General features: G+C 53.2%; 1 protein-coding gene across 5 annotated transcripts; it reads left to right on the top strand.

Moving 5' to 3' along the window:
* The first annotated feature begins 1515 nt into the window (after window positions 1-1515).
* Window positions 1516-24974, top strand: FHL3 (four and a half LIM domains 3). Of its 5 annotated transcripts, none has more exons than XM_088672161.1 (6): window positions 1516-1851; window positions 20708-20895; window positions 21903-22077; window positions 22251-22420; window positions 23435-23621; window positions 23748-24974. In XM_088672161.1, exons 2-6 carry the CDS (start codon window positions 20740-20742, stop codon window positions 23897-23899), a joined length of 840 nt encoding a protein of 279 aa, XP_088528287.1. In that variant the 5' UTR covers window positions 1516-1851; window positions 20708-20739; the 3' UTR covers window positions 23900-24974. The 5 variants fall into 5 exon arrangements, with proteins under 5 accessions (XP_088528287.1, XP_034975757.1, XP_060131866.1 ...); XM_035119866.3 differs by lacking the exon at window positions 1516-1851 and adding an exon at window positions 2170-2231; XM_060275883.2 differs by lacking the exon at window positions 1516-1851 and adding an exon at window positions 2170-2701.
* The last annotated feature ends 808 nt before the right edge of the window (window positions 24975-25782 follow it).

The raw sequence follows: 25782 nt of genomic DNA, 5'->3' as shown, positions 1-25782 counted from the left end.
GAGTGGCTAAGTCATGAGCACAGCATTGTACCCAGGTGGCAAAATCTCCCTTCCCTCCCACTTCACACACATTTAACAGTATGCTGGCTCGGGAACTGTGTGCTCCAGTTGCAATTCCTCCCTTCTGCGCTGTCCAGCAGAGAGGTTCACCCCATTACCCGCAGAAGTGGCTGAGATGCGCCTGCATGGGGTTTACCTCTTTGCTTTGTCTTTGGCAAGCGACATGACAGTTAAGGCAACATGTTAATGCATTCCTAGTATTGTTTGTAGTGGGAACACATTAATCCACTGCCCCAGGCTCAGATGCTCTCCTGGGATTCCTGACTGGGGCTCAGCAACTTCATTCCTGTGTCTTTGCTGCTCAGAAACGCCTCCATCCTGGATGCTACTCAGTAAAGGCTGTGAACTTCCATACTGTATTTGTTGATAGGGCATGATAGAGAGGGATTGGAGTCTGAAGGGCTCAGGCACTGTTAGGGGGCAGACCAATGCCCCACCCCCATGGCCCCATCTCTCGACCTATTCCCCTCCCTTTTAAAAACTTCATTTAAAAAACCCAAGTTTTCTTCCAGGGTGGCTGGGTGAATTGCAAAACACAATGCAGGTGAAACCACAACCATCCTCCTTAATTTGCCCAGAGGCTGTGGCTGTAGAGACTGGTGTAGGATAGACATGTTTTGTTGCAGCTGGGGTAGATGAAGGCGTCCAGTTGTGCTGCTGCAGATGCACCATGGTGATATTAAAATGTGTGGGTGTAATGGGTCTGTACCCCAGTCTTTTAAATACTTAGGGTTACTTCCTGCTCTCCCCTCTCAGGTTCCCTGCAGGCTTCTCAAATCACTTGTGGAAAGCAATGAAGAGTCATGCTGAGATACTGCCCAGCAGGGCTGGCCAATAGGGCAGAAGAGGAATTGGTCATGGGGTGGGGGGAGAGTGGTGGGCCAAATACAGGAGCCAGAAGATTGGTCTATGCCAGGCATCCCCAAACTTCAGCCCTCCAGATGTTTTGGACTACAATTCCCATCTTTCCCGACCCAGGAGGGCTGTGGAATCCCTGTCCCCTGTTCCCCCTCTCTGTGTGGAGACAAACAGTAGCAAAGTATCAGCTGCCAGGCAGGTCTCTCTGGCATGGGTGTGTGTTCCCTATTGTGGCAAGTTCATGTTTGTGTGTTGGCGTCATCATCAGGACCATCCCAAGTTGCCATGTTTTATTTCTAGGGATGCTGGGAACATTCTTGTCTTTTTGTATTGAAAAGAGGAGGACCCCTTTTTGGAAAAATGGAAGCGGAGTTGCAGCGATTCTAGTTCTATCTTGAATCGGAGCAAAGAGGATTGGGGGTCGCTAAATCTTTCGCGGTTTTTGTTTGTTTGTTTGTTTGTTTTGTAAAGCAGGAAAGCCTGGCTCGAGGGAATTCAACCCAGAGCAACAAAGAGGAGGGAGGCAGCAGAGGTCTGATGCGACCTATCAGGCTGAGCACGGGAAGAGCCCGCATTCAGGGTTGACCCAGCAGCATCAGAGCGGGGAGGGCTTCTATTTATGTTGGAGTCCACTGGAGTCGTCCCAGTGGATCGCGCTGCCTTAAACAGGACACAGCTGGAACTTTGGAACTTTACTTTTAGTATAATTTAAGCACGAGCAGTATAAGTTCAAAGCCGCAATCCTGTGCACACTTATTTGGACGTGAGCTCCATTTAAATTCGGGGTATAGGGAGGCTCATTTCCAAGGAAACCCGCAGCGGAAGCCTCTTGCGTCTTGATCTGAATTAGCGCACCGTGGCAATGGAACTGCGGGTTCCGGGACCAGCGATGCCGCGCCACCCGCCACCGCCTTGGGGCTGCTGTAAGCTTTGGTGCGTTTGCAGCTGTTCCAGGACAGGGCTGGCACCGTCGGGCCAGCGGAGCAGCCTTGATCCAGGATCAAGGGGGCGCCCGGCGAAGACTGCTGTTGCCCCTCCGGCCGGCCGGGGCCAGCCTGCCCCGCTCCAAGGAAGAAGCCGGCCAAGCCACGGCGAGGAGGCCTCTAGGTCGGCGGCAGGGGGCTTCTGCTGGGCGGGCCCTTTGGCGGCGGCCCCCTCCCCTCCCTAGTGGGCAGCGGCGGCGGCTCCGGCTCCGCCCCGCGAGGGCAGGCCAGGGAGGCAGGCGCGGCCGCCGCCACTTCGACTCGGGCAGGCGGAGAGAGGGACAAGCCCGAACGCCTCTGGCGGAGCCGCGGCTGGACAGGGCGCAGCAGGTGGGCGCGGCGGCGGCTGGAGGGAGCGAGGCGGGGGGCGAGGGGGTGGTGGCACTGCCCCGGCTTTGTTTCCCGGCGCTCGCACCCTGGCCGGCTCCGCGTGGCGCGCGCCTGCCAGCGGGAACAGCAGTAGTAGGACGCGGCGAACCGGCGCGACTCCTCGGCTGCCTGCGCGACGGAAGGAGGCGTCCTTTTTTTTTCGGGGGTGCGCGCGCAAAAAGTGCTCAGACCCGTTTCTACCTCCCCCACGCCGGGCGCGGGCTGAGACCCTTTTTGACCCTCGGGCAAGCGGGTCCCCTCACCGGTCCCGGGAGGCAGCGAAAGTTTCCCCGTAGGGGAGCGCGCCCTGGAACTTCACCCCCGACGGCAAAGGCGGAGCTGCCGCTGCGTCCGGACGCGGTTGCCGGGGGGCTTGAAAACCGAGCTTGGCCGGCTTCGCGGTTAGAAGCGCGCTGTGCAGCCTCGCCCAGGTAGGGCAGAGGGGGTGGGGAGGACCTCCCCGTCCTGTGCAGCTTCCGACGCGCGGAGACAAAGCGCGCCGGCCCAGCAACGCCGGGGAGGGGGGGCAACAAAACAGGCCCAGGGGTCTCCACGTCTCCGGAAGGCCTTTTCCCACCTGCACTTTTCACGTCGGAAGCAAATGTGTGAATGAGCGCCGGTGTGGGTCAGAGGATGCGGGAGAAATCTCGTGGCAGGAGAATTTGCGGAAAGTTGGAATAATACCTGGGGATTCCATGGCGCTTTGGTAGGGGGTGCCCCCCCCCGTTTAGTACCTGAGGCAGGAAGCCCAAATGGCGCTGACTGTCCCTGCCGATGGTTACCACAGGAAACTCCGACGACCACTAAGAGTTTTGTGCTAAACAGCTGGTCTGGGGGGTACCCTGCAAAGGTTCCCCAAAATCTGCCGCTTGGGGCAGCTTGACCCTGTTTAACGGTAGGGTATGCCTGCCCTCAACATTCTCCAAGGTTTTGAGAGTAACACCAAGTTATAAAGACATGAAATCCCTTGCTTTCCCCCAAGACCCCTTCCATTCTGACCTCCTGTTTTCCACTCCGTGTCTTGTGAGTGGCAAAGACCAGTTGAGAGCTGAGCTTGGGGGTCCGGGTTACACCCCCCCCTGCCAGCTGCTGCATGTGGCTGTGTCCATCTTCAACACCAGCCCCATGTCGTTTGGATGTGTTACAGGATTTGCAGGGTGGGGGGAGCTCATACCCGCAGGTTCAGGTTGCTGCTTCTCCTGTTATGAGTGTTATGAATCTCCTCCCCCAAGAAAGGATTCTCTTTATGTGACTGCTGAACCCTTAACTGAGAGTTCTGGACACTCAAATAAATTTTTGGAGAGGGGGTTATATGTGGGAAATGAGCACAGCCAGATGTCCCTTCAGTTTTGGACAGAATGACGGTTTTGGTCAATGAGACAGAATGATTCAGTCCGGTTCTCTTCCATCCCAATGCAGACCCTGTCCCAAATGGGTGTGCCCTAAATATGACCATGCTCTAATTGACAATCTTGGGAATGTAGGTGCTCCAATTACAGGGTTCGGAGGAGACAGCATGGCGAATATGACAAATAAGTTTTGTGCAGGCAGGGGAGCCAGCGGTGGCCACAAGGATCCCACGGTTGACTTGGCATAAGATATTGAGTTGAAGCATCAGGCTTCTTGATTGTTAATGTCTAAATAGCATTCCCACCCACCCACAACATTTGTAAACGGATTCATTCCAGCTCCTTTGTTTTTATGGCTACTGGCTTAAATGAACTCCCTGTGAACAGATGCTTTGTGCGTTGTTGTTTTTTTTTTGAAAAAGTGTGCTGGGTTTCAAGTTTCCAGGATTTCCAGATTCATTCCACTGCCACCATGCAGTGTGGTGTAGTGGTTAAGAGCGGAGGACTCGTAATCTGGTGAACTGGGTTTGGGTCCCCACTCCTCCACATGCAGCCTCACTCACCTCACAGAGTGTTTGTTGTGGGGGAGGAAGGGAAAGGAGATTGTTAGCCACTTTGAGACTCTTTAGGGTAGTGATAAAGCGGGATATCAAATCCATACTCCTCCTCCTCCTTCTCTTCTTTTTCTTTTCTTTTACCCTGCCTTCCATGTTTGCTTTTCCTGCGGAAAGGGGAAGCCTGCCCTCTCTTCCTGCTGCTGCTGTGGGTGTCTCTGGGCTGTCCAGCTGTGGACAGTTCAGGGCTGGAGGAAAGGAAGGATGTGTTGTTGTCTGTCGTTGACAAGGAAATCCACTTTTCTGAGTTTGGGTTATGCCCCAAGGTGACTGGGCTCATCTCTGCAGCACATGGGGACACCTTTTCATCTTGAGTCAGCAGGGTGGCTGAGTAATATATTTCCTACATAGTTTTCTAAAATTAAAATATTTCATCCAAATGGCTTCCAATGTAGTTTAGTGTGTGTGTGTGTTCATACCAAATGCAATGCAGCAAAAACGACTGCCTTTGTACAAACAAGAAACTGATAGGAAATATGAAGCCTTGAGCCCCCGGGCTGCCTCCTATTTGGAGATTCAGACAAAAGGAAGTCCTTCCTTGCTCAGTGCATAGTTATATTATGGCATTCACTACCACAAGCTCTAGTGATGGTCACCAACTTGGATGGCTTTATAAGGTAATTAGATTAGTTCAGGGAGGATAAAGCTATGTTCTCCCTTCGCTGTCGGAATCTGTATGCCTCTGAAGTTGTTGGGAATCGTAGGTGGGGCGAGTAGATGTTACGCTCCAGTCCTGCTTGTGGGCTTCCTACAGGCATTTGGTTAGTTTGCAGTGTTTCTCAAACTTGGGTTTCCAGCTGTTGTTGGACTACAACTCCCATCATCCCAAGCTAGCAGGACCAGTGATCAGGGATGATGGGAGTTGTAGTCCTACAACAGCTGGAGACCCAAGTTTGAGGAACACTTTGAACCCCACCGTTCCTCCAATGAGCTCAAGGTGTTGTAGTTCATGCTACTCCTCCACATTTTGTCCTCACAACAATCTTGCAAGGTAGGTTAGGCTGTGAGACCGTGACTGGCTGGCCCAAGGTCAACTTGTGAGCTTCATGACCCAGTAGGGATTTGAACCCCAGTCTCCCATGTCCTAGTCCAACATTTTGCACCACACTGGCTGCTATGAGAACAAGATGCTGGACTAGTTGGGCCTTCAGCCTGATCCAGATTCAGGGCCTTTCTCATGAGAAGCCACTGCTTTTAGCTTCACACTTGCAAATGCTCCTTGGCGGATTATGGCCTCCTTCCATCAAGGGATGCTTTCCATGCCTTCCAAAATCCACTTGAGGATCTCATTCTTGCTCTGCAGCAAAACATGGCAGGAAGTTCTCATTTGGGCAGCTTGGCCAAACTCCTCTTGTAGGACTTCTGGTAAGCTTCCAAGGAGCCCAATGTGATTTCACTCTGGTTCAATGCTTGGGTGGAAGGGGATCTTCCTATGATGTGTGAATCCTCTTGTCTCTTGTTTGCTTAAAAGCAGCTGAAGCAAACTGTTAAAATGGGTGTACATGCCACCTAAGTTGCCCTCCTCTTGGTCTAGAACTGGAGACCTTGCTCTGGACTCATCTTTTGTTATGGCAGCACTGAGCAAAAGGGACAGGTCTGTTTAGCTAAATGGGTGGCGTTTTAAGGAGCTGACAAACATGGGTGTTGCTGGCTCAAACCTGGCCAGCCCCCACAGGCTTGTGCAACCTGCTGGGTGCTGGGCCTTGCAGCTGGAAGTCAACGTGGTCTCTTTGCATAGATGCCTCATCATAGCTAGATTTTGATTCTCTTTCAGTTAGGGGAGGCCGGCTGGGGCTGAACACTTGGTTATACCCAGCCAGCCTGCGCTTTCTGTGCTGGAGGGCTCCTTGTCATTTTGGGCTAGGCTGGAGGCCGGGCTCCAAGGCTGCTGTTGCATCAGTGTTCTGGGGCAGCCTTGCCTTATCACGCCAAGAGATCCTCAGACAAAGGAATCCACTGCAGACGATAAACTGACTAATCTATTTGAGACGGTGCCAGCATCATATTGGAGATGCCAATCTGGCACCTCATCTGGTGACTCTTCCTCTGCTGCCAAGGCTGTGGGTGCCTTTCCTGGAAGAAGCATCTTTGAGCTTTGGGGCACTCAGAGCCTGCCTTGACCACAGGAGACCCAGCTTGTGGTGGTGGCAGTGGCATTTCATGCTCTCTCTCTCTCTTTAGTAGTATCACTTATCCAAAGACATATAACTGTGAGATAGATATTTGCACTCTGAAAGGAGAGGCATTGGAAAAAGATGAAGCTGCAGATACTGCTATCACCCTGATGCTTAGGGAAATGAGAGATAGGAAAATATGAAGCTACCTTTTACCAAGTCAGATCATTGGTCCAGCTAGTTCAGTATTGTCTACACTGACTGGCAGCAGTGGCTCTCCAAGCTTTCAGGCAGGAGTCTCTCCCAACCCTCCCTGGAGATGCCATTGGGGATTGAACCAGAGACCTTCTGCATGCAAAGCAGCTGATCAACCCTAAGCTCTTGAAACTGCTGGCTCTCCAAGGCTGGGAGGCAAGAACTGCTGAGTTTAGGCACCTGGCTCCCAAAGGAGAACCTGATACACAGTTTCTGTGCTGAGATGCCTCTTCCCCAGCAGGGTTTGGATTTTGGCAAGGATGGGCTCCTTCAGTGCTCAACCCTTCTTCATAGGGGGTTGAGTACCAGAACTCATGGGGGCTTCACGGTTGTGCTTATGCCTCATAGGGACCTCGGGGGCAGGATCCTGGGCCTTTCACACATGCTTGTGGGGCAGTCTGGTTGCTGGACAACTACTGAAAGCACAGAAAGAGTACAGTGGAACCTCTACTTACAACCATAATCTGTTCCTGAGGTCTGGTCATAACTAGAAATGTGCATAAGTAGAGGCTTACTTTTCTGTAGTAAGAAATGGAAAAGTGAATCGATCCGTTCTAGACTATGAAAAACACCCCCTAAAAGAGCAATTTAACACGGATTTTACTGTCTAACGAGACCATAGAGCCATAAAACGAAGGCAATAATCAATGTACTGTACTATAAAATAAATAAGACAGTATTGTAGATTTTAAAAAACATTTTTTTCCCTTACGTGCACTGAGGGTGGGTGGGCTTACCTGGCTACAAGCTGGGGGTGGGGCATGGGTCAGTAAAGAGCTGATTCACTTTGGCCAGGGTCACCTTTTTTTCTTGCCAGGCCAGGTTCTTCTCTGGACTTCCTCAGGTTTGTTCTTTGGCGGGGTTTGGAGCTGCAGTGCGCCCTGTTGTGCCTCTTGCAGGCGGCACCTCTTCCACAGCTTCAGGGGTGGGATGGGGGCCCTCTCCCCGGCAGCAGAGGCCTCTGCGCTGCCTCGCAGCCGGCTGGGTGAGCTCTGCGCTGCTGGCAAGGCCTCTGTTCGTATCTGGAGAAAGTTCATAAGTCGAAGCACCTACTGAAGGTCGTAACTGGAATTGTACGTAAGTAGAGCCGTACGTAAGTCGAGGTTCTACTGTATGTGTAAAAAGGAGGTGCTGTGTAGTATGGAGCACAGCTTAAATGGGGTGTCCCCAGAATGCAGTATAGGCTTGGTGGTGGCATTGGCACACATTTCGATGTTTAGCTTTGGAGTGTCAAAATCTGGTGCCTCCGAATCCTATTGTAAACCATTTCTTAGCTGTGTGCTTCATTATTATCGCAATTATGTCCCACCTTTGCTGCAAGGGTCCCAAGGTGGTGCACAAGGTTCTCCCCCTCATGTTATCCCCACAACAACCCTGTGAAGTAGGCGAGGCTGAGAGGCAGTGACTGGCCCAAGGTCACCCAGTGACCTTCATGGCCAAGTGGAGATTTGAACTCTAGTCTCCCAGGGCCTAGTCTGACATTCTGACCACAACACCTTGTTTCACGGCGTTGCTTGCACCCGAAACGAGGGGGACACAGCGATTCTGCGCAAGACGTGGAGAGGGCTGTCCGGTTGAGGGGCAAGGACAGGCTGCAGGTGGTTTTGGGGTTCTGCATCCTGCTTCTCCCCACATGGGAAGCCCTCCACAAGGCGGCTGGAATAAGGCAGCGGATGTGGGGCTTCCTGTTGTGGGAAATGTGTGAGGCGGAAGAAGCAGAGTGCAGACCCAGCCTCTGTTGGCTTCCTCATTTTTACTAATATTTATTTGTTCAGCTCTAAAGGGACTCGTGCTCAGTGACTCATTACAGAGTCAGGCTGGAGGTGACTGGGAGGAAGGTCCATACTTTGCTGGGCTGGCTGGCTGCTGCTTGCAGGCATTCAAAGAGCAGCAAAGACCTCTTCACGTAGTGCACCAAGTTAAAGGATGCAATCCACTCCTACTTGTTGTGATGGACACCATTATGGATGACTTTGGAAGAGGATTAGACGAAGGCTATTGATTCCCAGTTGCCACAATGGCCGTGCTCTGCCTCTGAATGCCAGTTGCTGGGAATCACAAGTCTCAGGTCTTGCTTGTGGGCTTCCGATTGGCTGCTGCGAGAACCTGCTGATCTGTTAGAGGGGCCTTTGTTATGATGCAGCTGAAGGGCTTTTCTTAGGTTCTCATGTTAAAGACAAACAAATGACTTGTTTTATTTATTCCTTTATTATTATATTATTGCATTAATATCCCACCTTTCCCCCACTGAGATCATAGAATCATAGAGCTGGAAGAGACCACAAGGGCCATCCAGTCCAACCCCCTGCCAAGCAGGAAACACCATCAAAGCATTCTTGACATATGGCTGTCAAGCCTCTGCTTAAAGACCTCCAAAGAAGGAGACTCCACCACACTCCTTGGCAGCAAATTCCACTGCAAATTACCTGCTTCCCCTCCCCGTTCTTATTTAATCTCCACAACAGCCCTGTGAGGTAGGTTAGGCTGAGAGCCTGTGACTGGTCCCCAAGGTCACTCAGAGACTTTCATGGCCAAGTGGGGATTCGAACCCTGGTCTCACCCAAGGCATAGGGCAACACCCTCACCACTGCACCACAGACTTGAATTGGCTGTAGGAACATCTCTGAGCTGTCTATCATCTTTGCAGGCACACTCCTTTTCTAAAATACCATATTTGATTCCCTGCAGCAGGAGACACTGGACTCTTCCAGTCCAGAACTCAAAAAATTCCAGTCAATGGTGTTTCTGCCCAGCAGCACTTGGGCAGGCCAGACAGACTTGCTTCCTCTCGGTGCACAGTGTGTTCTGAAAACCAGAACTAAGCCTGTGCTCAGTGTGCCACAAACAAGCTCTCCCGCCTGCCTGCCACCTTTCTATGGCAAGAGGGGAAATGGCTTGCTGAATCAGCCCCCCAGCAAGAGGATGTGGCACAGGAAATATCATGTCCAGTTGCAGCAAAGAGGAACCAGTGAAGGTGGAGTGAGTGTTGATGCCTCATAGCTGGAAAGGATGGTAGTTGTCCCATTGCTAACCATCACCCTGCCTGTCATTACAAGGCCAGCTGGCAGTGTGTCCCACCCCAGGAGCTTGGGATGACCATATTGCCCACTCTTTCCATGGGGCTCAGTCTGAGTGCCATCTGTGTTCAGTGCCAGGGCCCAGCCTGCAAATGGGTGCTCCTGTGGGCATGCAGGACATCCTTTGTCTGGATTGCTGCTCTGTAACTTGTAGCATGGACAGTCCCCACATACGGTAATCCAGATTTCCAATAGAAGGTGGAATTCCCAGTCATAGGCAGGCTGGCTTGAGCCAACAGCACTCCCCACCCCCTTTAAAACTTAAGCAGGACCTCTGGGAGGTGGGCACACGTCAGGCTTGTCAGATCTCCTTGTTCTTTTTACTAGAACTCCAAGATCTGCCAACCAGAGCCAGGTGCAAAGACACCGAATTAACACACTGGATTCCTCTGAGAACATTCTGAGCTCATTTTCCTTTCTCGGGTCTGTCTCTCTCACATACATCCAGCCCTGCCTACTCTAGGTAGGCAAAGTTGCTGTTGCTGCTGTCGTTTTCACACAGTTGTGAGTTAGAACCCTGTACCTAAGGAAGGAGAGTCCATCATCTTCCAAGAGATAGTAGTCTGTTCCAGTTCTTCCTAAAGTTTCACCGGAATCTCCTTGTCATTTAAATTCATTGCTGCATCATCCATGTAGCAGCCTTTCAGGTGTTTGAAGATGGCTCTCATATCACCTCTCAGTCTTCTCTTCACTAGGCTAAACAGTCCCAACTCCCTCATCTGTTCGTCTTTATTTCCAAAGCCTTGATTATCTTGGTCGCCCTCCACTGCAAATGCTCCACCTTGTCAATATCCTTGTGGTGCCCAGTTCAGAACTGAACACAGGCCTCCAGGGGGGTAGTCTGACCATGGCAGAAAAGCAGCTCTTTCCTTCTTTATTGGCTGCTCCTGCCTTGGTGGGAAGAAGCTGCCTTCCTTCTGTAGCTGGCTGGGGAGACATCCGAAAGGGTTAAACGTCTCTGAGCACTAGGAAATCATTAATGAAGGTGGATCCAGGGGAGGGGGGAGTTTCCTCTCTGGAGCTAGTGCCTGGCTGGCCTCACATTGCCTGCACCTGAGTGATGATGGGGCCATAGGAGTCTTGCTGAGGGCAGGCTCTGTCGCTGCTTCTGTTGTGTTTGGGTGGAAGCTCTTCTGCTGCTGAGAGCACCTCCCTCTGGAGGAAAAAGGGCGTGTTGGGGCAGCTCAGGACTGTCTGGGTCTGCTGTGCTGCCCCAGCATACGTCTGTCTTTGGGGAACGAGGCTCCGTAAACTGGCTGGGGCTGGATCTCCCCTTTGCTCGCCTTTCAAGGTGATGGGCGGCTCTGCTGCAATCTGGAGGTCCTGTAAGGGGCCATGCTGGCTGGTTTTTCTCTGCACCTGGGAAGGTCAAAGGTGCCTCTTGAAGGGCTGCCTGAATTTATGCTCAGGGTTGAAACAGCCACTTTGGGAAATGACTTCAGTGTTGAAATTCATATGGAGGGTTCACAGAGTCCCTAAGAGGAATAGTGGCCAGGATTTCTTGCAGGGCCTGAAGAGCCTGGAGCGTCTGTGACCCTGGACAGCTCCTCAAGCTGGCCCCAGCCTCGGGCCCATGGCCCTTGGGGAGGTCCTCCTGGCTTCGCCCAGTGCATGCCCACTCTGAGACCCCTAGGTTACCTTTGGCTGGCAATTATTCAGGCTGGTGAGGCAGCCACAACATCCACCCCCCCTCCCGCAGTTTGACTCAGCAGCCTGGAATGTTCCTTCTCCAGCTCTCCTCCAGGGAACCATCACTCCTCCTTCCTCCCGGGAGACATCCTGGGTTCACAGGGATGGGGCATCTTTCATCAGAAGAAAGTTCCTCGTTGGGAGGTCCCCATCTGGACCCAGAGGGTTTCCTGGTACAGCAAGGCTGTTGCCGTTCTGTTTTTCTCCCGGAAACTGGGGCTGCTTTGGGGTTTTTCCAGCCAAGCCAGGAGCTGCAAGCATTGCCCTCTGCCCTGTTTCTATAGGCCATTCCAGCCATCCATCTGTTTTGAAAGCTCCTAAGCCCCCGAGAGAGCCCCTTCATAAGAGATCTGGCAGTGGAAGTCCAAATAGCCCTCTGGGCTCCTCCCAGCCTGGTCCCCTGGTGGCAATTGGGGCTCGGCCCTGCCTGGGATTTGGGCTTGTTCCAGGCATTTTCCACGCTGCGCAACAGAGGGGCCTGCTGGATGCCCTGGATGAGGCGTGCTCTTTCTCTCTGCGTGTGACATTGGACACATCCTTTAGTGTTTGTGCACACATGTCTGCAGAACAGAGCTGAACCACATGAAAACCCTTTTTGACTGTCACCGCAGCCCCTGGGAATCGTAGCTGTGTGAGGGTGCTGGGAATGTTTTTACTCAATCCCCAGCCTCTCTGCAGAACTGGGTATCCCCAGAAGGAAAGTTTTAAGAGGCTTCAAACCGATCCAAATCTGTACTTTATACATACTTCTGAAAAAGAGAGAAAAACCTCAGTATAGCCTGGAAAACCTTCATGCTGCTCTTGACAAAGTGTTTCTGGATGTTTGGACTGAGAGGTTCAAGGGACCTTTTTCATTGCATTGGTCCCTTGGGCTCCTTCACCCAACCCAGCACCCCTGCCCAGATACCCCCCTGGACCTGTGTCTTCTGCACCCATTTCTCAGCATGTAATGGGAAGGTTTGTGGTGGGAAATGGAGGCTTCTCCACTGCACAGAGGGTGCCTCTATGCAGCTTAAGTGTAATGTGGTAGCAGTTGCTTTTGGGGGACTCCGTCCTTCCAAAGCTGCCCAGGAAAGGAAGTTTTTGGGCCTTCCAACTGGGGTGGCTTTACCTTCTGGGGCTGCAGCACCTCCTGCAAGCTCCGCATTTCTCTGGGGCGACTGATCCATCTCAGCACCTTCACAGCCTGGCGGGCGGGTGGTAGTGGCATTAGCCCTCCCAGGACACCCTCCCTGCCGCTCTGCTTTCTAGCTACAGCCTTGAGCCAAGAGCAGTTGCTGCCTCCAGGTCTCTAATCTCTCCCCACCCTGCCACACACACTCTTTCATTGAATGTTTGGCATCTCCCAGACTAAAAATACAACTCCAGAATAGAGGCAGCTCTTGAAGAGGGGTCCCCCTTGTGCCCCGTCACGTGGTCACACAAAATGTCAGAGGCAGCTGCCCCCCTCTGTCTTGGTGTGTTCCCAATTTAAGAGCCTGCCCTTTCCCACCTGCTGCTTTCACCATCCTCGGGAGATGCCTCCCTATTCTTTTTTGAGCCTGGATCGTGCAGGGGCAAAAAATAGACTGGAGGATTTTCACATCTGCCTTCCTTGTCAACCTTCAGACCCCTCCTGCCAGCCCCGAGGGCTCTGCATGGTGTCTGGAGAGATGAGGGACCAAACTCCAGGAGAAATGTGTGTGTGTGGGGGGGGGGCGGGTAGACCATCTCTGTTTGGTCTGATGGAGGGCTCAGGCACAGTTAGAGAGGCAAGGAGCCCCATTCTGGAGTGTGTGTATGGGGCATCAATGGTTTTCCTTTCCTGTCACTGCTTTCTTTTGCCCCCAGGTTTGTTTGTGATGTGTCACCTGCACCTCTCAGGCACTGCTTGCTCACCTGCTGAGCTGCTGACATTGTCCACCTGGATGACCATTCTCTGGCACAGCCACCTCCCCCTTGACAAACCCACCAGGACCCTTTTTCATGGGTTTCTTATAGTGCCTCTTGTTCTCAGATAGGAGGCCTGAATCTCATCACTTACTGGATATGAAGGCCGTCTGCAGCAAAGGGCACTTGGGTATATTTTTCAGCACTTGGAAAGATACACGAGTGGGACTTGATGCTTCCGCAGTTGCCTGCTGCATCTAACTTAAAAGCGACAAACCTTGGGAAACAAACATGTTCACACTTGGGACTGTGCGCACACGCAGACATGCACACACACATCCTAGCTTGGCTTCCAGGACACTTGGAAGGAAGTCCTTCTTCAAGCAGGGCGTAGTTAAAATTATGGAACTTGCTCCTGCAGGAGGCAATGATGGTCACCAACTTGCATGGCTTTAAAAGAGGATTAGACAGATTCATGGAGGAGAAAGCCATCCATGGCTACTAGCCCCAATGGCTGTGCTCTCCCTCCACAGTTGGAGGAAGCCATGCTTTCGAATACCAGTTGCTGGGAACCAAAGGAGCCCTGTGGGTTATTGTGCTCAAATCCTGCTTGCAGGCTTTCCAGTAGGGCATCTAGTTGGCTACTGTGAGAAGAGGATGCTGGACTAGATGGGCCATTGGCCTGATCCAGCAGGCTCTTCTTACGTTTCGGTGAGAATGCATTCAGAACGTGCATTTGGAGAAGGAGGGCCATGTTCCTTGTCTCTCCTTGCGTCTCCCTACCCACAAAACAATGGGCTTTGCCTTATTTGTGTGCCAAAGGGGAAATCCAGGCCCCAGGGAGTCCTCCTGCCCAGCTGCATGGAGAGGAGAGCTTCTGCTTCTTCGGCTTCTGCTTTGGGCTGCTGCCTGCCGCCTCTTGCCTGCTCTCTCTCTCTCTCTCTCTCTCTCTCTCTCTCTCTCTCTCTCTCTCTCTCTCTCTCTCTCTCTCTCTCTCCCCCCCCCCCCCACCCAAACCTCCTGCAGCAATGCTCTTAAGCAATCCTAGCAGAGAAGAGCAGGACCTGGCAGCCGGAGGATGCTTACCTCACCCAACAAAAATGCTCTGTTACTCAGAAAATGAAAACTGTCTGAACTTTCTGGGCTGGGTGGAATTGCTGGTGGTATCTGTTTGAACCGCACCACGGCAGAGGTTAGAGAGCCTCCGCAAAGGGGTAATTTCATAGCTTCTCGAGCGCCACAGAGACTGTGAGCCAGCGACTCCCTGGCTGGGAGTCCAAAGGGACCTCGGCTCATGCTTCAGCCTCCTGCTTGGAGAGGTGCTTGAGGAAACCCAGAAAATGACTCATCAACTGTCAGGAGTCTGTTCTTGACTCGGGTTGCCTCCCAAATACGGGAGCCCCTTTCCAGTTGCTTCTGATAGCTGCGTGGGCCAGAGGAACAGCGAAGGTCAAGGCCTTCTAGTGGAAAGCAGACACCGCTATTATGAGCTTGATTGCCATTTGGACGTTGCCTGTGTCTGGGGTGTCATTGAGTGCTCTTGAGAAAAGGAGGGTTGAGCTGCCCGGGGGAAATGCCATCCCCACTGGCAATGGGCCCCAACAGGGCAGGGCCTCCTTCCACGTTGCCCTTGTGACAAGGGCATGTCGAGGGGCTTGCGTGTGCTGTGAAAAGCACTGGTGCCAGTGCTGCGTCCTCTTAACACCTGGCGCAAAAAGTAGGGCATCTGCTGGGGAGGAAGCAAGGGCTCCCTCTTCGAAGCCAGCGGGCGACATGTCCTTTTCAGTTATTTCCATTTTATGGTGCCTTCTGAATCGCCTAACCTTGGCAGGCCAGAAAAAGTGCTTGTGTGCTCAGCGAATGGAAATTGTGACCAAACAGCTTAGCATATAGGGAGACAAACGTCTTCCTTCCAGTGTTGCAAGCTGTGCCTGTGTGGGTGGGTTGGAGATGCCACTGCTCTGAGTGTGTGTTTCCTTTCAGTTGAGCAAACAGTCGCTGGCTTGTCTCTCTGCAGGTGGGTGAGGCAAAGCGACTCACCTCCAGCCTCTTTGACCCACCTGGCATGTGAGGCCCCTGTGCAGAATGTAGGCCCTTTGGTCCATGGCACTGCAGGGTGGGGGGCCCTCGTGGGCTCTTGGATCATGCCCACCCCCACCCCCGAGTCTGTAGCTCTTCCCGTGGGGGTGTGGTGGCATTTTTACCTTGCCTGCCTGTTGCTAGCAATTGTTTCCCTCAGCCCTTTCACAGTATCTGTCTCCATCAATTGCACACCCTACCCAAAATGTCACACATGGAGCTTGGGTGGAAGATTCTGTATTGCACGTGTCAGCCAGCCTTCCTTTTCCACCAAGATTCGCCTGCCTGTAAGCAAACATTCCCTTTTCCAGTGGCAGAAGGCCTCCAAGAGGTAGTGATGGCTACCTGCTGTTGACTTGGATGGCTTTAAAAGAGAATTGGACAAGTTCATGGAGGGTGATCTGGGTCATGATGGCTGGGGTCAGGGCCTGCCCGCCATCACCACCGCCAGAGAAGTGAGGAGAAGGGGTGGCGGCTTTCTGCAAGATCTCACAGAGCTCATGTGGGATCTCGCCAGAAGCTGCCACTACGCGATCCCAGTAAGCAGGGCTTTGGTGGGAAGGTTGCACCTTCTAGTTTCCCCTCTTGTGGGAAGACGGGACAGGGTGCCCCAGGCCATGGTCTTGCCTGCCCTGCCAGAGGTACAGTAGGAGGCCTTTGAGTACCATGGGCTACTTGGAATCGCAAGTGGGGATAGCCCTGCAAATTGCCCTGCTGGTGGCTTTCCAGAAGAGAGGCATCAGTCTGGCCCCTGTGAGAACAGAGTGCTGGACTAGACAGGCCCCCTTTGGCCTGATCCAGCAGCCAGGCTCTTCCCGTGTTCAGTGGTCCTCAGTTCAAGAAACCCTCGCCCATTTTAGCAGCACAAGATCCCATCCGGCTCTGTAACTTGGTAGAAATCCTTGCCGGGTTTTGAAAAGGCCAGGGAGGAAGCCAGGCCTGTTTGACTAATGCAGACGAGAAACCCCAAAGGGGGCCAGGTGTGTAAAGGTAGCTTTTCCCCTCTTGTGCCTCGGCTGGGAAAGGCATCCTCTGGATTGTCCCTTTAAGACAGTGAGGTCCAGCCACTGGGTGGCTTGTCTTCTCTGGAGGCCTTCTTCAAGGAGGGTTTTCTAGGCTATTTCCACCAGTTTCTGGACTTTCTGATCTCCCCTCCTAAGAAAGCAGAGGGAATTCCCTGCAGCCTCGACCCTTCAGGCTGGGAGAAGCCAGACTTTTGCTCTCTGCAGTCTTGTCCAGTTGGTTTTGTGGGCAAGAGCCTGCTGTTTTCCACAGGTCATGTGGGCAGCGCCCTTTAGCCTGCTCCTAAGTGGATGGACTCAAGGCGGCCAGGTGTCCCGTAGCACCTCCAGATGTCTCCCAAGAGGATGGAATGTTTTGCTTCAAGCAATGGTTTGCTGTGGCACCAAAAAGTCAAAGTGCCTGTTGTTGAAAGAACACTCTGCTCCCAGCTCTGAGATCCCTTAATACCACCTGGTGCCCTGGCCAGCAGAGCCTGGAGCTGTGAGCCGCTTTCCTTCTGCAGGCTGCTCAGAGGAAGGAGTTGGCAAGGAAGGAGCCCTGGTCCCCATGGGGAGATTTTGCAATGGCAGAGACGGATTTGCAGTTAGCTCCGGCTTGTGCTGGGGCTGTAATTGATACCAGATGATGTGCGTGCGCGCCCACTCTCACCAGGTCTGGAAAATCTCAGCTGTGCAGATGGAAATTCAATCCACCTCTGCTCTGATGGGGGAAGAGGAAAAGGTGCTCCATGTTCCCCTCCTGCCTGCAGCATCACCTGCCCCCCCCCCTAAGTCCACACTCTTGGAGACCCCTTTCCCATCCCCAAAGAGCTGCCATTTGCATGCCTGCCCACGGCAGATGGCCTGGATTCCTATGCCTCCACGAGGAATGGTAAACTGAGTGACTTCCTGCTCATTAGGGTCTGGTGCTATTCCAGATTTTGAAGGGCTTGCCTGGTAGGGGGCAGGGGGAAGACTATGATTGTCTAATAGCCTGGAAAACGGATCAGGATTGGTCTCAGCTGCACTCTCTCTCCCCCTCCCTGCCATGGCTTCCCTGGAACTCTCACTGCGGCGATATCGGGCGCAACAGGACCCACGTAGGAAAGCTGGCTATGCTGCAGCCCAAGATCTGCCACTGTGCCTTCACTTTTGGATACCTGATTTATGTCCCTCCCGCTGGAAATAACTCCCTCCTAAGCTGCAGCTCTCCAAACAAAGAGCCACAGCGAGAGGGACTGTTTTGACCAAATTTGGATAAAACTTTCCTTGAGTTGTTGAGCAATATCAGCCTGTTGCCTCTGCCGGCCCCCTTCTTCTGCCACCAAGGAAACTCGGCTGCTCCTGCAGTAGCAGCAGGACACCGCCCTGTCCTGGGGGAGATCCCCAAAGATGGAGGCTCAGCGAGGGACAGTTGTGGCACTCGATTCCCCTTTGGGTGCTTAGTAAATGCAGCAGAGCCCTTGCCAGAGAGACCTGCCTACTGGGGGAGCAACCAACCCCTGGTGTGTGCCCCTTTGTGCAAGGCTGAGACAGGGTGCCTCTGTTTCCATGGGAAGGCTCTGTTGCTTTGTGGGCAGCAGGCTTCAGGACCCTGAGAAGCCCCAGTTTCTGTGTTGTGCCTTCCGTGTAAAGCCTTGCAGCCTGTCCTGTTCTTTCCCCTTGTCCTGAAAAGCCACTTCCCACAATGCATCTTGCTTCTTGGGTGGCCATACGCAAGTCCTGCAGGAATTCTGAACCCTGGAGCTCAGCTGACCTTCAGGGCTTTCCGAAGCAAAGTTGTCCAGCTGGTACAAGCCTGGCGTGTGGGCCTGGGTTCCACAAATTGCCTTGCGGTAGCACTAGCAACCCTCTTAGGTGAGCAAGAGGAGGCAGACGGGGCTCTTCGAAATTCAGAAAGGAAGGTTGATCGGTGGTGTTGCCTAGGCTGGGCTTAAAGCTGCCTTGGCAGTTGCAGAGAGAGAGAGTTTCAGCTGGCAAAGGGACTGGCCTTCTCTGGCACAGAGTTGCCCCTCCTGTATCTCGTATCCAGGAAGTCAATTCTCCTCCTCCTCCCCATTCTTTGAAAATTGCTGCTGGCTTTGGGGCAAGGCCCCATGGCAAGAAGCTTCCTAAAGCAGCATGCCAGAGTTTCTGCTCTTTTTATGTATGGCCAGGAGTGCATTTGCTTGAAAAAGAAAAGTTATTATTTTTCGTTTTTCATTTCCAGACAGATACCACAAAGACAGAAAGGTAACCAATAACAGAAAAGCATACAAATCTCCCTACAAAGGGGGTGGGGCTTGGATAAAGAGATACAAATGCATAGGTCTGATAATTTCTCTAATGGGAAATTAATGCAAAATCATATGATATAAAAAAGCTATTTTGCATTAATTAATACATCTAATAAAACACTTTAGTAAGCTTGTCTGATTTTTAGAGGCCTTTTAGTACCCCGAGCTTTTGCATTAATTAATTTCTCAATCATTGCTGCTAGAGGCCCTTAATTACAATACCAATAATACTCCAGTGATAATAATACTCCCCTTTCGGTCTTTCCTGAGCTTTGCCAGAGCCAGGCGGCCGCATCAGCAGATAGTTCATAAAGCTTTGCTCAGATTTTGGTTTGTGAAGAGTTTCACATGAGTCAATGGCAGGGTCCTGTTTGTGGGGAGGTGTGTAATTTTTCTCCAAAAATCAGGTTCCAAGATGGCCAGGCTGTGGGCAGAACCACAACCTAGAGCCGTAATTGCCAGGTTCTGTGCAGAGTTTCCGACATAAAGGCGTTAGGGCAAATTTGAGACAACCTCCCAGGAGTCGTGTCCCATCCCATTTATGCACACAAGCTTCAGCACGGCTTCTCTGACCTGGGTTGATACATGCCAGGTATTATTGCAGGAAGTCTCCCAGCTTGCCGTGATCAAAGCCTTTCATTGTTCTCTTGCCCTGTTCTGGGCTGTCTCCACTCTAAGAAGGGAAGTTTATATATATGTGCAGAATATATATATACATGTGCAGAATCTGTGGCTGGAACCTGCTTTTCCCACCACTGGTCTAGCCATGTCATGAAGAGTTTCACCTGGTGAAGTTCTGCATGTCAGACAGCTGTTAAGAGGCACAGCTAATAGAACCATTTTAATTTTTTTTTTGTAAACAACTTTGAGGTTTTTCTACAATCAAGCAACAGAGGTGGTTTTGAGAGATTTGAGAGCCCAAATTTCTCCACTGCAAGCAGTATATAATTTTTATTTTTTTTACAAAACAAATACTGTAGAATAAAACTGAAAGAAGTTGAGGATCCACGATTGCAGTCCTAGTCTACTTTTACTGGAGAGCAAGCCCTGCTGCATTCATGAGTCTGCAGCATTGGATTGGGCCAGATGTGGTCAAGTAACCCTTTTCCAGAAGATAATACTTGCTGGCTTCTCTACAGGAATGATAGACTGTATAGAATCATCTGTTGCGAGTACTAATACAACCATGCGTATTTTTCTCAAAAAAGTAAACACCGCTGTGTTGGTGAGGCTTACTCTCACACAGGATTGCAGTGTCCCCCCCCCACTCCACCAACCATTGTGTGCCCTGCTCTCTACCCTGTCCCATGGCCCGAATGGAGCTCAGGCAGGGGCTCCCATTTCAAAGCAACAAAGTGCATTGCAGGGGGGCGGCGAGATTTGCCTCCTCCTCCTCCTTGTCTTTGGTTTGTTTCGAAAGGATTGAAATGTTGGAATTTCCTGGAGGCCAGGACTATGGCTCACCCTCCTCTGGTTCCAGGCCAGCTAGTCCAGGCACGCTGCAGGAGCTCCAATCTGGAGAGCAGCACATGCCTGCCTTCCAAAGGTTCCTTGACCTCTGTGCTAGCACAGGAAACAAGCAAGAAGGGGCTGCAGGTTGCGGGGGCTGGGGGAATGCAGTGATTCCTTGGAAGGGGACTTTGCTCCTCCTCTGCAGGAGGGTTAGCAGAGCCTCCCCTCACTGCAAAAAGCTGGAGAGGCAACCTCGGTCCTCCTAAGCGCACTGGATCTGTGAAACTTGTCACTCTCCTTTGCTACAGGGTTGAGTGGCTTCTCCGTCCCTCCCCAGCAGCTGAACACATGCTCAGGAACAGCCTTGGCCCAGCTTTCTGTCACTGCCAACTGGGACTTTAACCCTTGTCAGGGTGAGGAGCTGCTGAGGGAGGTGTGTGGAGCTGTACTGGAAATTCGGGTGCATGCAATCCAGTACTTTTGGAATTGTCCTTTCTACCAGCAACAAGGGGTTGAAAGAAACAAGAGTTGAGTCTCTCTCGGTCCTGCTTGCAAGCATTTGGGTGACCTTGCCAGTCTGCCAGCCAGCAAGGCGGCAGTCCTCTCCTACTTCTCTGCCTGGGCAAGGAGACTAACAGCCACTCTCTTCCCTCTTCCCCCAGGACCCTTGTGCAGAGTCCCGGCCCGCAGCAGGATGACTGAAGGCTTTGACTGTGCCAGCTGCAAGGAATCCCTCTATGGGCGCAAATACATCCAGGTGGACGAGGGGCCCTTCTGCATCCCCTGCTATGATACCCACTTTGCCAACACCTGTGACGAGTGCAAGGAGCCCATCGGGCACGACTGCAGGGTGAGGGGGCAAGGCGGGGGGAGGCCTTTGCTCAACTGACCCCGGGGGGCGGTGGCTGCTCCTTGTCTTCTTGGTGCCTTTGGCTCATGCATGACCTGGGAGCCTCCAAGCACAGGTTTTTTTTTTGCAGCGCCCCTCCTGCATGTCAGGCACCTTTAGAAGTAACAACTAGTCCCATTGATGAAGCTGATCTTCCTCCCATTCCCCTCCCTTCCCAAGCATGTGCTAAAGGGGGGTGGAGGATCCTAAGAGGGGTGGGGGGGTCCCCTCTTGGTAGGTCCTTCTGGCAACTAAAGCCAGTTCTCTAGCTTGTGAGTAGGGTGTGTGTGTGTCTATGCAGCCTCCTGAAAGGGACCAGCTGTGATACAGGCTAGAAAGGAGGACCTTTTTCCTCAGTGGATAATGAGATGAATCCCCCCCCCGGGAAAGGGGGGCCACCGCCTCTGCCCTGCTTGGGGGCTTCCCATTGGGGCATCTTGAGAAGAGGCTGCTGGGGCAGGTAGACCCACTTTGGCCTGACTGCACCCCCAAAACGGGTGCCGCTTAGGGCTGCTTCTGTATTTGCTCACTGGTGACCTTTGGGGAATCATAGAATTGCGAGGGACCCCAGGGCCCATCTAGTCCAGCCCCCTATGATGCAGCAGCGCTTTGCTTCTTGGCTTCCCAGAGCCTCTTCCACAGAAAGATAGGTAAGAGAGAGCTACAAATTCCTCCTCCTCAAAGGTGTGTGTTTGCCTCTTCCCTCCACCCCAGGCATAGGCAACCTTTGGCCCTCCAGATGTTTTAGACTACAATTCCTATCATCCCTGACTACTGGTCCTGTTAGCTAAGATGTAGTCTAAAACATCTGGAGGGCCAAAGGTTGCCTATGTCTGCTCCACCCCATGAGCATAGCGCAAGGGTGTTGTTTTCTCCAACAAGCCCCCTCCCACTGCCTGTCTCAGTTAGGCAGGGGGCCTCCACTGCAATTGCCCCCTGACCTCTCCTCTCCTGCGTTCCAACTCCAGGAGCTCTACTACGAGGACCGGCATTACCACGAGGGCTGCTTCCGATGCTTCCGGTGTGACCGCTCCCTAGCCGACGAGCCCTTCACCTGCCAGGGCCAGGAGCTGCTCTGCAACGACTGCTATTGCCGGGAGTTCTCCTCCCAGTGTGTGGCCTGCCAGCAGGTGGTCATGCCAGGTGGGCTGCTTTGCCCCTTCCCCCCACGGCCACGAGGGAGGGGGGCAAGGGGAGACACCTCTGCAGCCGGGGTCACCACGGCCAGCATGGGTTCGCTAGAATCATAGTGGCGTCAAGTTGGGAGGGACCCCCAAAGGTCATCCAGTCCAACCCCCTGCAATGCCCCACTACAGGCTCCCGGAAGCTGGAGTACAACGGCCAGACGTGGCACGAGCACTGCTTCCTCTGCAGCGGCTGCCAGCAGCCCATCGGGGCTCGCTCCTTCATCCCCGAGCAGAAGGACTACTACTGCGTCCCGTGCTACGAGAGCAAGTTTGCCCCCCGCTGCACCCACTGCAAGAAGGTGGGGCCCTGTCTGCTTTTTTTAAACTAGTGTGCAGGGGGAGGGGGGCAGCTGGGCAGGGTGCATCTCAGGCCCTGCAGGCTTGGGTTGGGTGGGTGGATAGGGGGCTCTGTGCATATTGCTCCTGTTCTTCCGGTTGTGCAATCAGAGGCAGCAATGCTGCTGGATATCAGTAGCTGGAAGGGAAAGTGCTGCTCTCATGCTGGAATTCCGCTTGCGGGTTTCCCACTGGAGCAGGGGCAGATCTACTATGAAACTAATTAAGCTGAAGCTTCACGGCCCCTAATCCCAGAGGGACCCTAGAAGCAATTTAGTCCACAATGCTGAACAATTTTGAGTCTAGTAGACCCAATAGGAATGGCACAACGCAAATTGATTATATTTTTGTTGTATAAAAGGTAAAGGGACCCCTGACCATTAGGTCCAGTCGTGACCGACTCTGGGGTTGCGGCGCTCATCTCACGTTATTGGCCGAGGGAGCCGGCGTACAGCTTCCAGGTCATGACATACAGGCATGTCAAAACCGCTTCTGGCAAACCGGAGCAGCACATCGAAACGCCGTTTACCTTCCCGCTTGGAGCAGTACCTATTTATCTACTTGCACGTTGACGTGCTTTCGAACTGCTAGGTTGGCAGGAGCTGGGACCGAGCAACGGGAGCTCACCCCGTCGCAGGGATTCGAACCGCCGACCTTCTGATCAGCAAGCCCTAGGCTCAGTGGTTTAACCCACAGTTTCAACAATCTCAAAGTTTGACAGTCAGCAGCACAGACAATGTAAAGGTGTCGGGACAACCCTATTGAAGAAGCTAACAGTTGTGACCCAAACTTCATTGCTGGTTGCATAGGAGCCCCCATGACAGTTCCAGCTTCAGGGCCCCCAGAATGTACTTGTTGTTTTCCTGCCATTGCACTGGAGGCATCCGATTGGCCAGTGCGAGGGCAAGATGCTGGACTGGAGGGGCAACCCTTGGCCCGATCCAGCAACCAGACTCTTCTTCTGTTCTCCCTCTCAGTCGCTGACCAAGGGAGGCGTGACCTACCGGGATGAGCCCTGGCACAAGGAGTGCTTCGTCTGCACGAGCTGCCAGACCCCCCTGGCTGGGCAGCAGTTCACCTCTCAGGAAGACCAGCCCTACTGTGTCAAGTGCTTTGGGAGCCTCTACGCCAAGAAGTGCAGTGCCTGCACCAAGCCAATCACAGGTGAGATCGGGAGGAGGGCGGAGCCATGGAGACCTCCTGAGGCTTCTGAGGGAGGAGTGCCCTGTTGCAAGTCCCAGCCGTGCCCACATCCCATTCTCCATCCTCCTCTCTTTCTCCCCCCCCCAGGCTTCGGAGGGGGCAAATACGTCTCCTTTGAGGACCGCCACTGGCACCACAACTGCTTCACCTGCTCCCGCTGTGCCGCCTCCCTCGTGGGCAAGGGCTTCATCCCGGAGAACGAGGAGATCCTCTGCCGCGACTGCGCTAGCGACCTCTGAGGCCGGGCCTGGTGCCGGTTGTCCTCCAGGCTTCCTGCATCCTGAAGCAGCAGCAGCGGGGCAGAGAGGGTGCTCCCTCCTTGCTTCCCTTTCCCTGCCTCTCTGTGGCTGGGCCTCGGGGGCTGGATCCACCCTCCCCCATAACTTTGTCCCCAGAGGTTCTGCTGCGAGGTGGGAGGCCACTCCCTCTCTCCAGCTACTGCAGTCCAGCAAAGCCTGTCTATGCAAGGTCATCCCAGGATGGGATGCAGGGGGAATGTATGTCTGAAGCAGTTGCAGCCCCTCCAACCTCCCACCAACCCCTGCCCTCTCTAGGGAAGCGTCTCCAGTTTCTGGGGCTAGCAGCTCCAAGCTCTCCGCCCTTGCCAAGAGTCCCCCCCTTCTCAATTGCTTTTGAAGTGTGGGAGGTGGAAGCAGAGGCTGGAGGGAGGGCACCGCCCCACCCAACTCTTAGGAGCCTCTGAGGGAGGGTGCTGCTCCTCCCTGCCCCTCAGGGGTCCTGTAGCCACCCATCTTTCTTCCCCCAAGTGTTGTCTGCAGTGGTAGGAGGGGAGGATGAGTGGACCCAGGAGCAAACCTCTCAAAACAGGCAAGGCTCCAGAAGTTGGTCTCCCTTGCAGGGTGGGCGCTGAGGGTGCTCAGGACCCTTTGGGTGGGCCTTGGCACTCTCTCCACCCACAGTGACTTTGTGGCCTGCTCAGCACCAGCTGCTCTGCCTAGCAGGATCTTCAGAACGATACCAAAGTGACCCCCCCCATCTTCTCCAGCTGCAGGAAGCCACTTTCGGCTCCTATTCTCTATATTCTAAACTTTCTTCCTGGCTCCTTCTTTCTCCCCTCTTCCAAGGAATATTTTAACCCCATCCTGTTCATGTACTGTGTAGCCAGTTCCTTGGATATTTTGCAGTGGGGGAGTCAGTGTGTGTGTGTGTGTGTGGTTTTTTTTCTCTCTCTCTCTGCCTGTCGGAGGTGGTGGTGGGGGACTCCTCTTAGCCTTGCCCATACCTGGCCAGTGTCCACCCCCCTGCCTGCCCCCCCCCGCTTTCTGGCTTTATATAATAAACCATGTTACTGGACCATGGATGTCGTTCTTAGCAACTTATGGGAGGGAGGGGGAAAATATTGCATTTGCCCCGTAAGGAATTTGCGCTCGATTTTCTCAATGAGCTCTACCCACATTCTGGGGGCAGCAATCAGTGCCTGTCTCTCCTCCACCCACCTCATCTCCCATTTGTGGCTTTCCGAGCAGGCTGAGAATATGCAAAACTTTGCCCCGTTGCTGCTTGGAAGGAAAATTGGATAATTCCACCCCTTCTGTGTTTGTCATAAGGACGGACACACACGCATTCTGGGATCCAAATCCGTCTGCATACAGCCTTCCTTGCAGCAGGGTGGGGGCTCCTTGGACTCTTGTAAACAGAAGACAAAATTTTCTTGAAATTGCAACCCTGTCCTGCTCCCTGGACTTGCTGGGACATGGACCCAGGGCAGCTGATCTCTGGGCTGATGCAGTGGAACTGCTCCCGCTCTTGCAAACTTGGGCAATGAACTGTTGTGCATCTCTGGAAGAGCCCTTTTTCTTCTGAAAGCAGCTTCCCCCATCCAGCTCTGAGCCCTCCCCCCTCCCCCACAGATCCAGCTACCAGGCTTTTGTTACCTCTGGGCCCCTGGGATCCCCCTCGGCCTGGCGTTCCTCTCCAAAAAAGGAAATGGCCCAGCTGCTTGTGGCCGGCAACATCTGGATCCCATCCCAACATGAATGGGTCACGACTTGCTTTGCCTGCCTGATTTATTTGTGGGGAGGGAGTGGGAGGGTGGTGAGGTAATGGGGCAAGGCTGGAAGGCGACGGTGGGGGTGGAAATGGCCTTGGATACAGGAGGCTC

Source organism: Zootoca vivipara, chromosome 6, assembly GCF_965207765.1.
Source record: "Zootoca vivipara chromosome 6, rZooViv2.hap1.1, whole genome shotgun sequence".
Taxonomy (NCBI): domain Eukaryota; kingdom Metazoa; phylum Chordata; class Lepidosauria; order Squamata; family Lacertidae; genus Zootoca; species Zootoca vivipara.
Note: the sequence above shows the minus strand (reverse complement) of the source record. Positions and strands in the feature narration are given on the sequence as shown.

Excerpts from the sequence above, each read along its gene's own strand:
- FHL3 (XM_088672161.1), top strand. The coding sequence starts at position 20,740 with ATGACTGAAGGCTTTGACTGTGCCAGCTGCAAGGAATCCCTCTATGGG. Across the intron at positions 22,078-22,250 it reads CCAGCAGGTGGTCATGCCAG|GCTCCCGGAAGCTGGAGTAC; the intron begins GTGGGCTGCTTT and ends GCCCCACTACAG. Across the intron at positions 22,421-23,434 it reads GCTGCACCCACTGCAAGAAG|TCGCTGACCAAGGGAGGCGT; the intron begins GTGGGGCCCTGT and ends TCTCCCTCTCAG.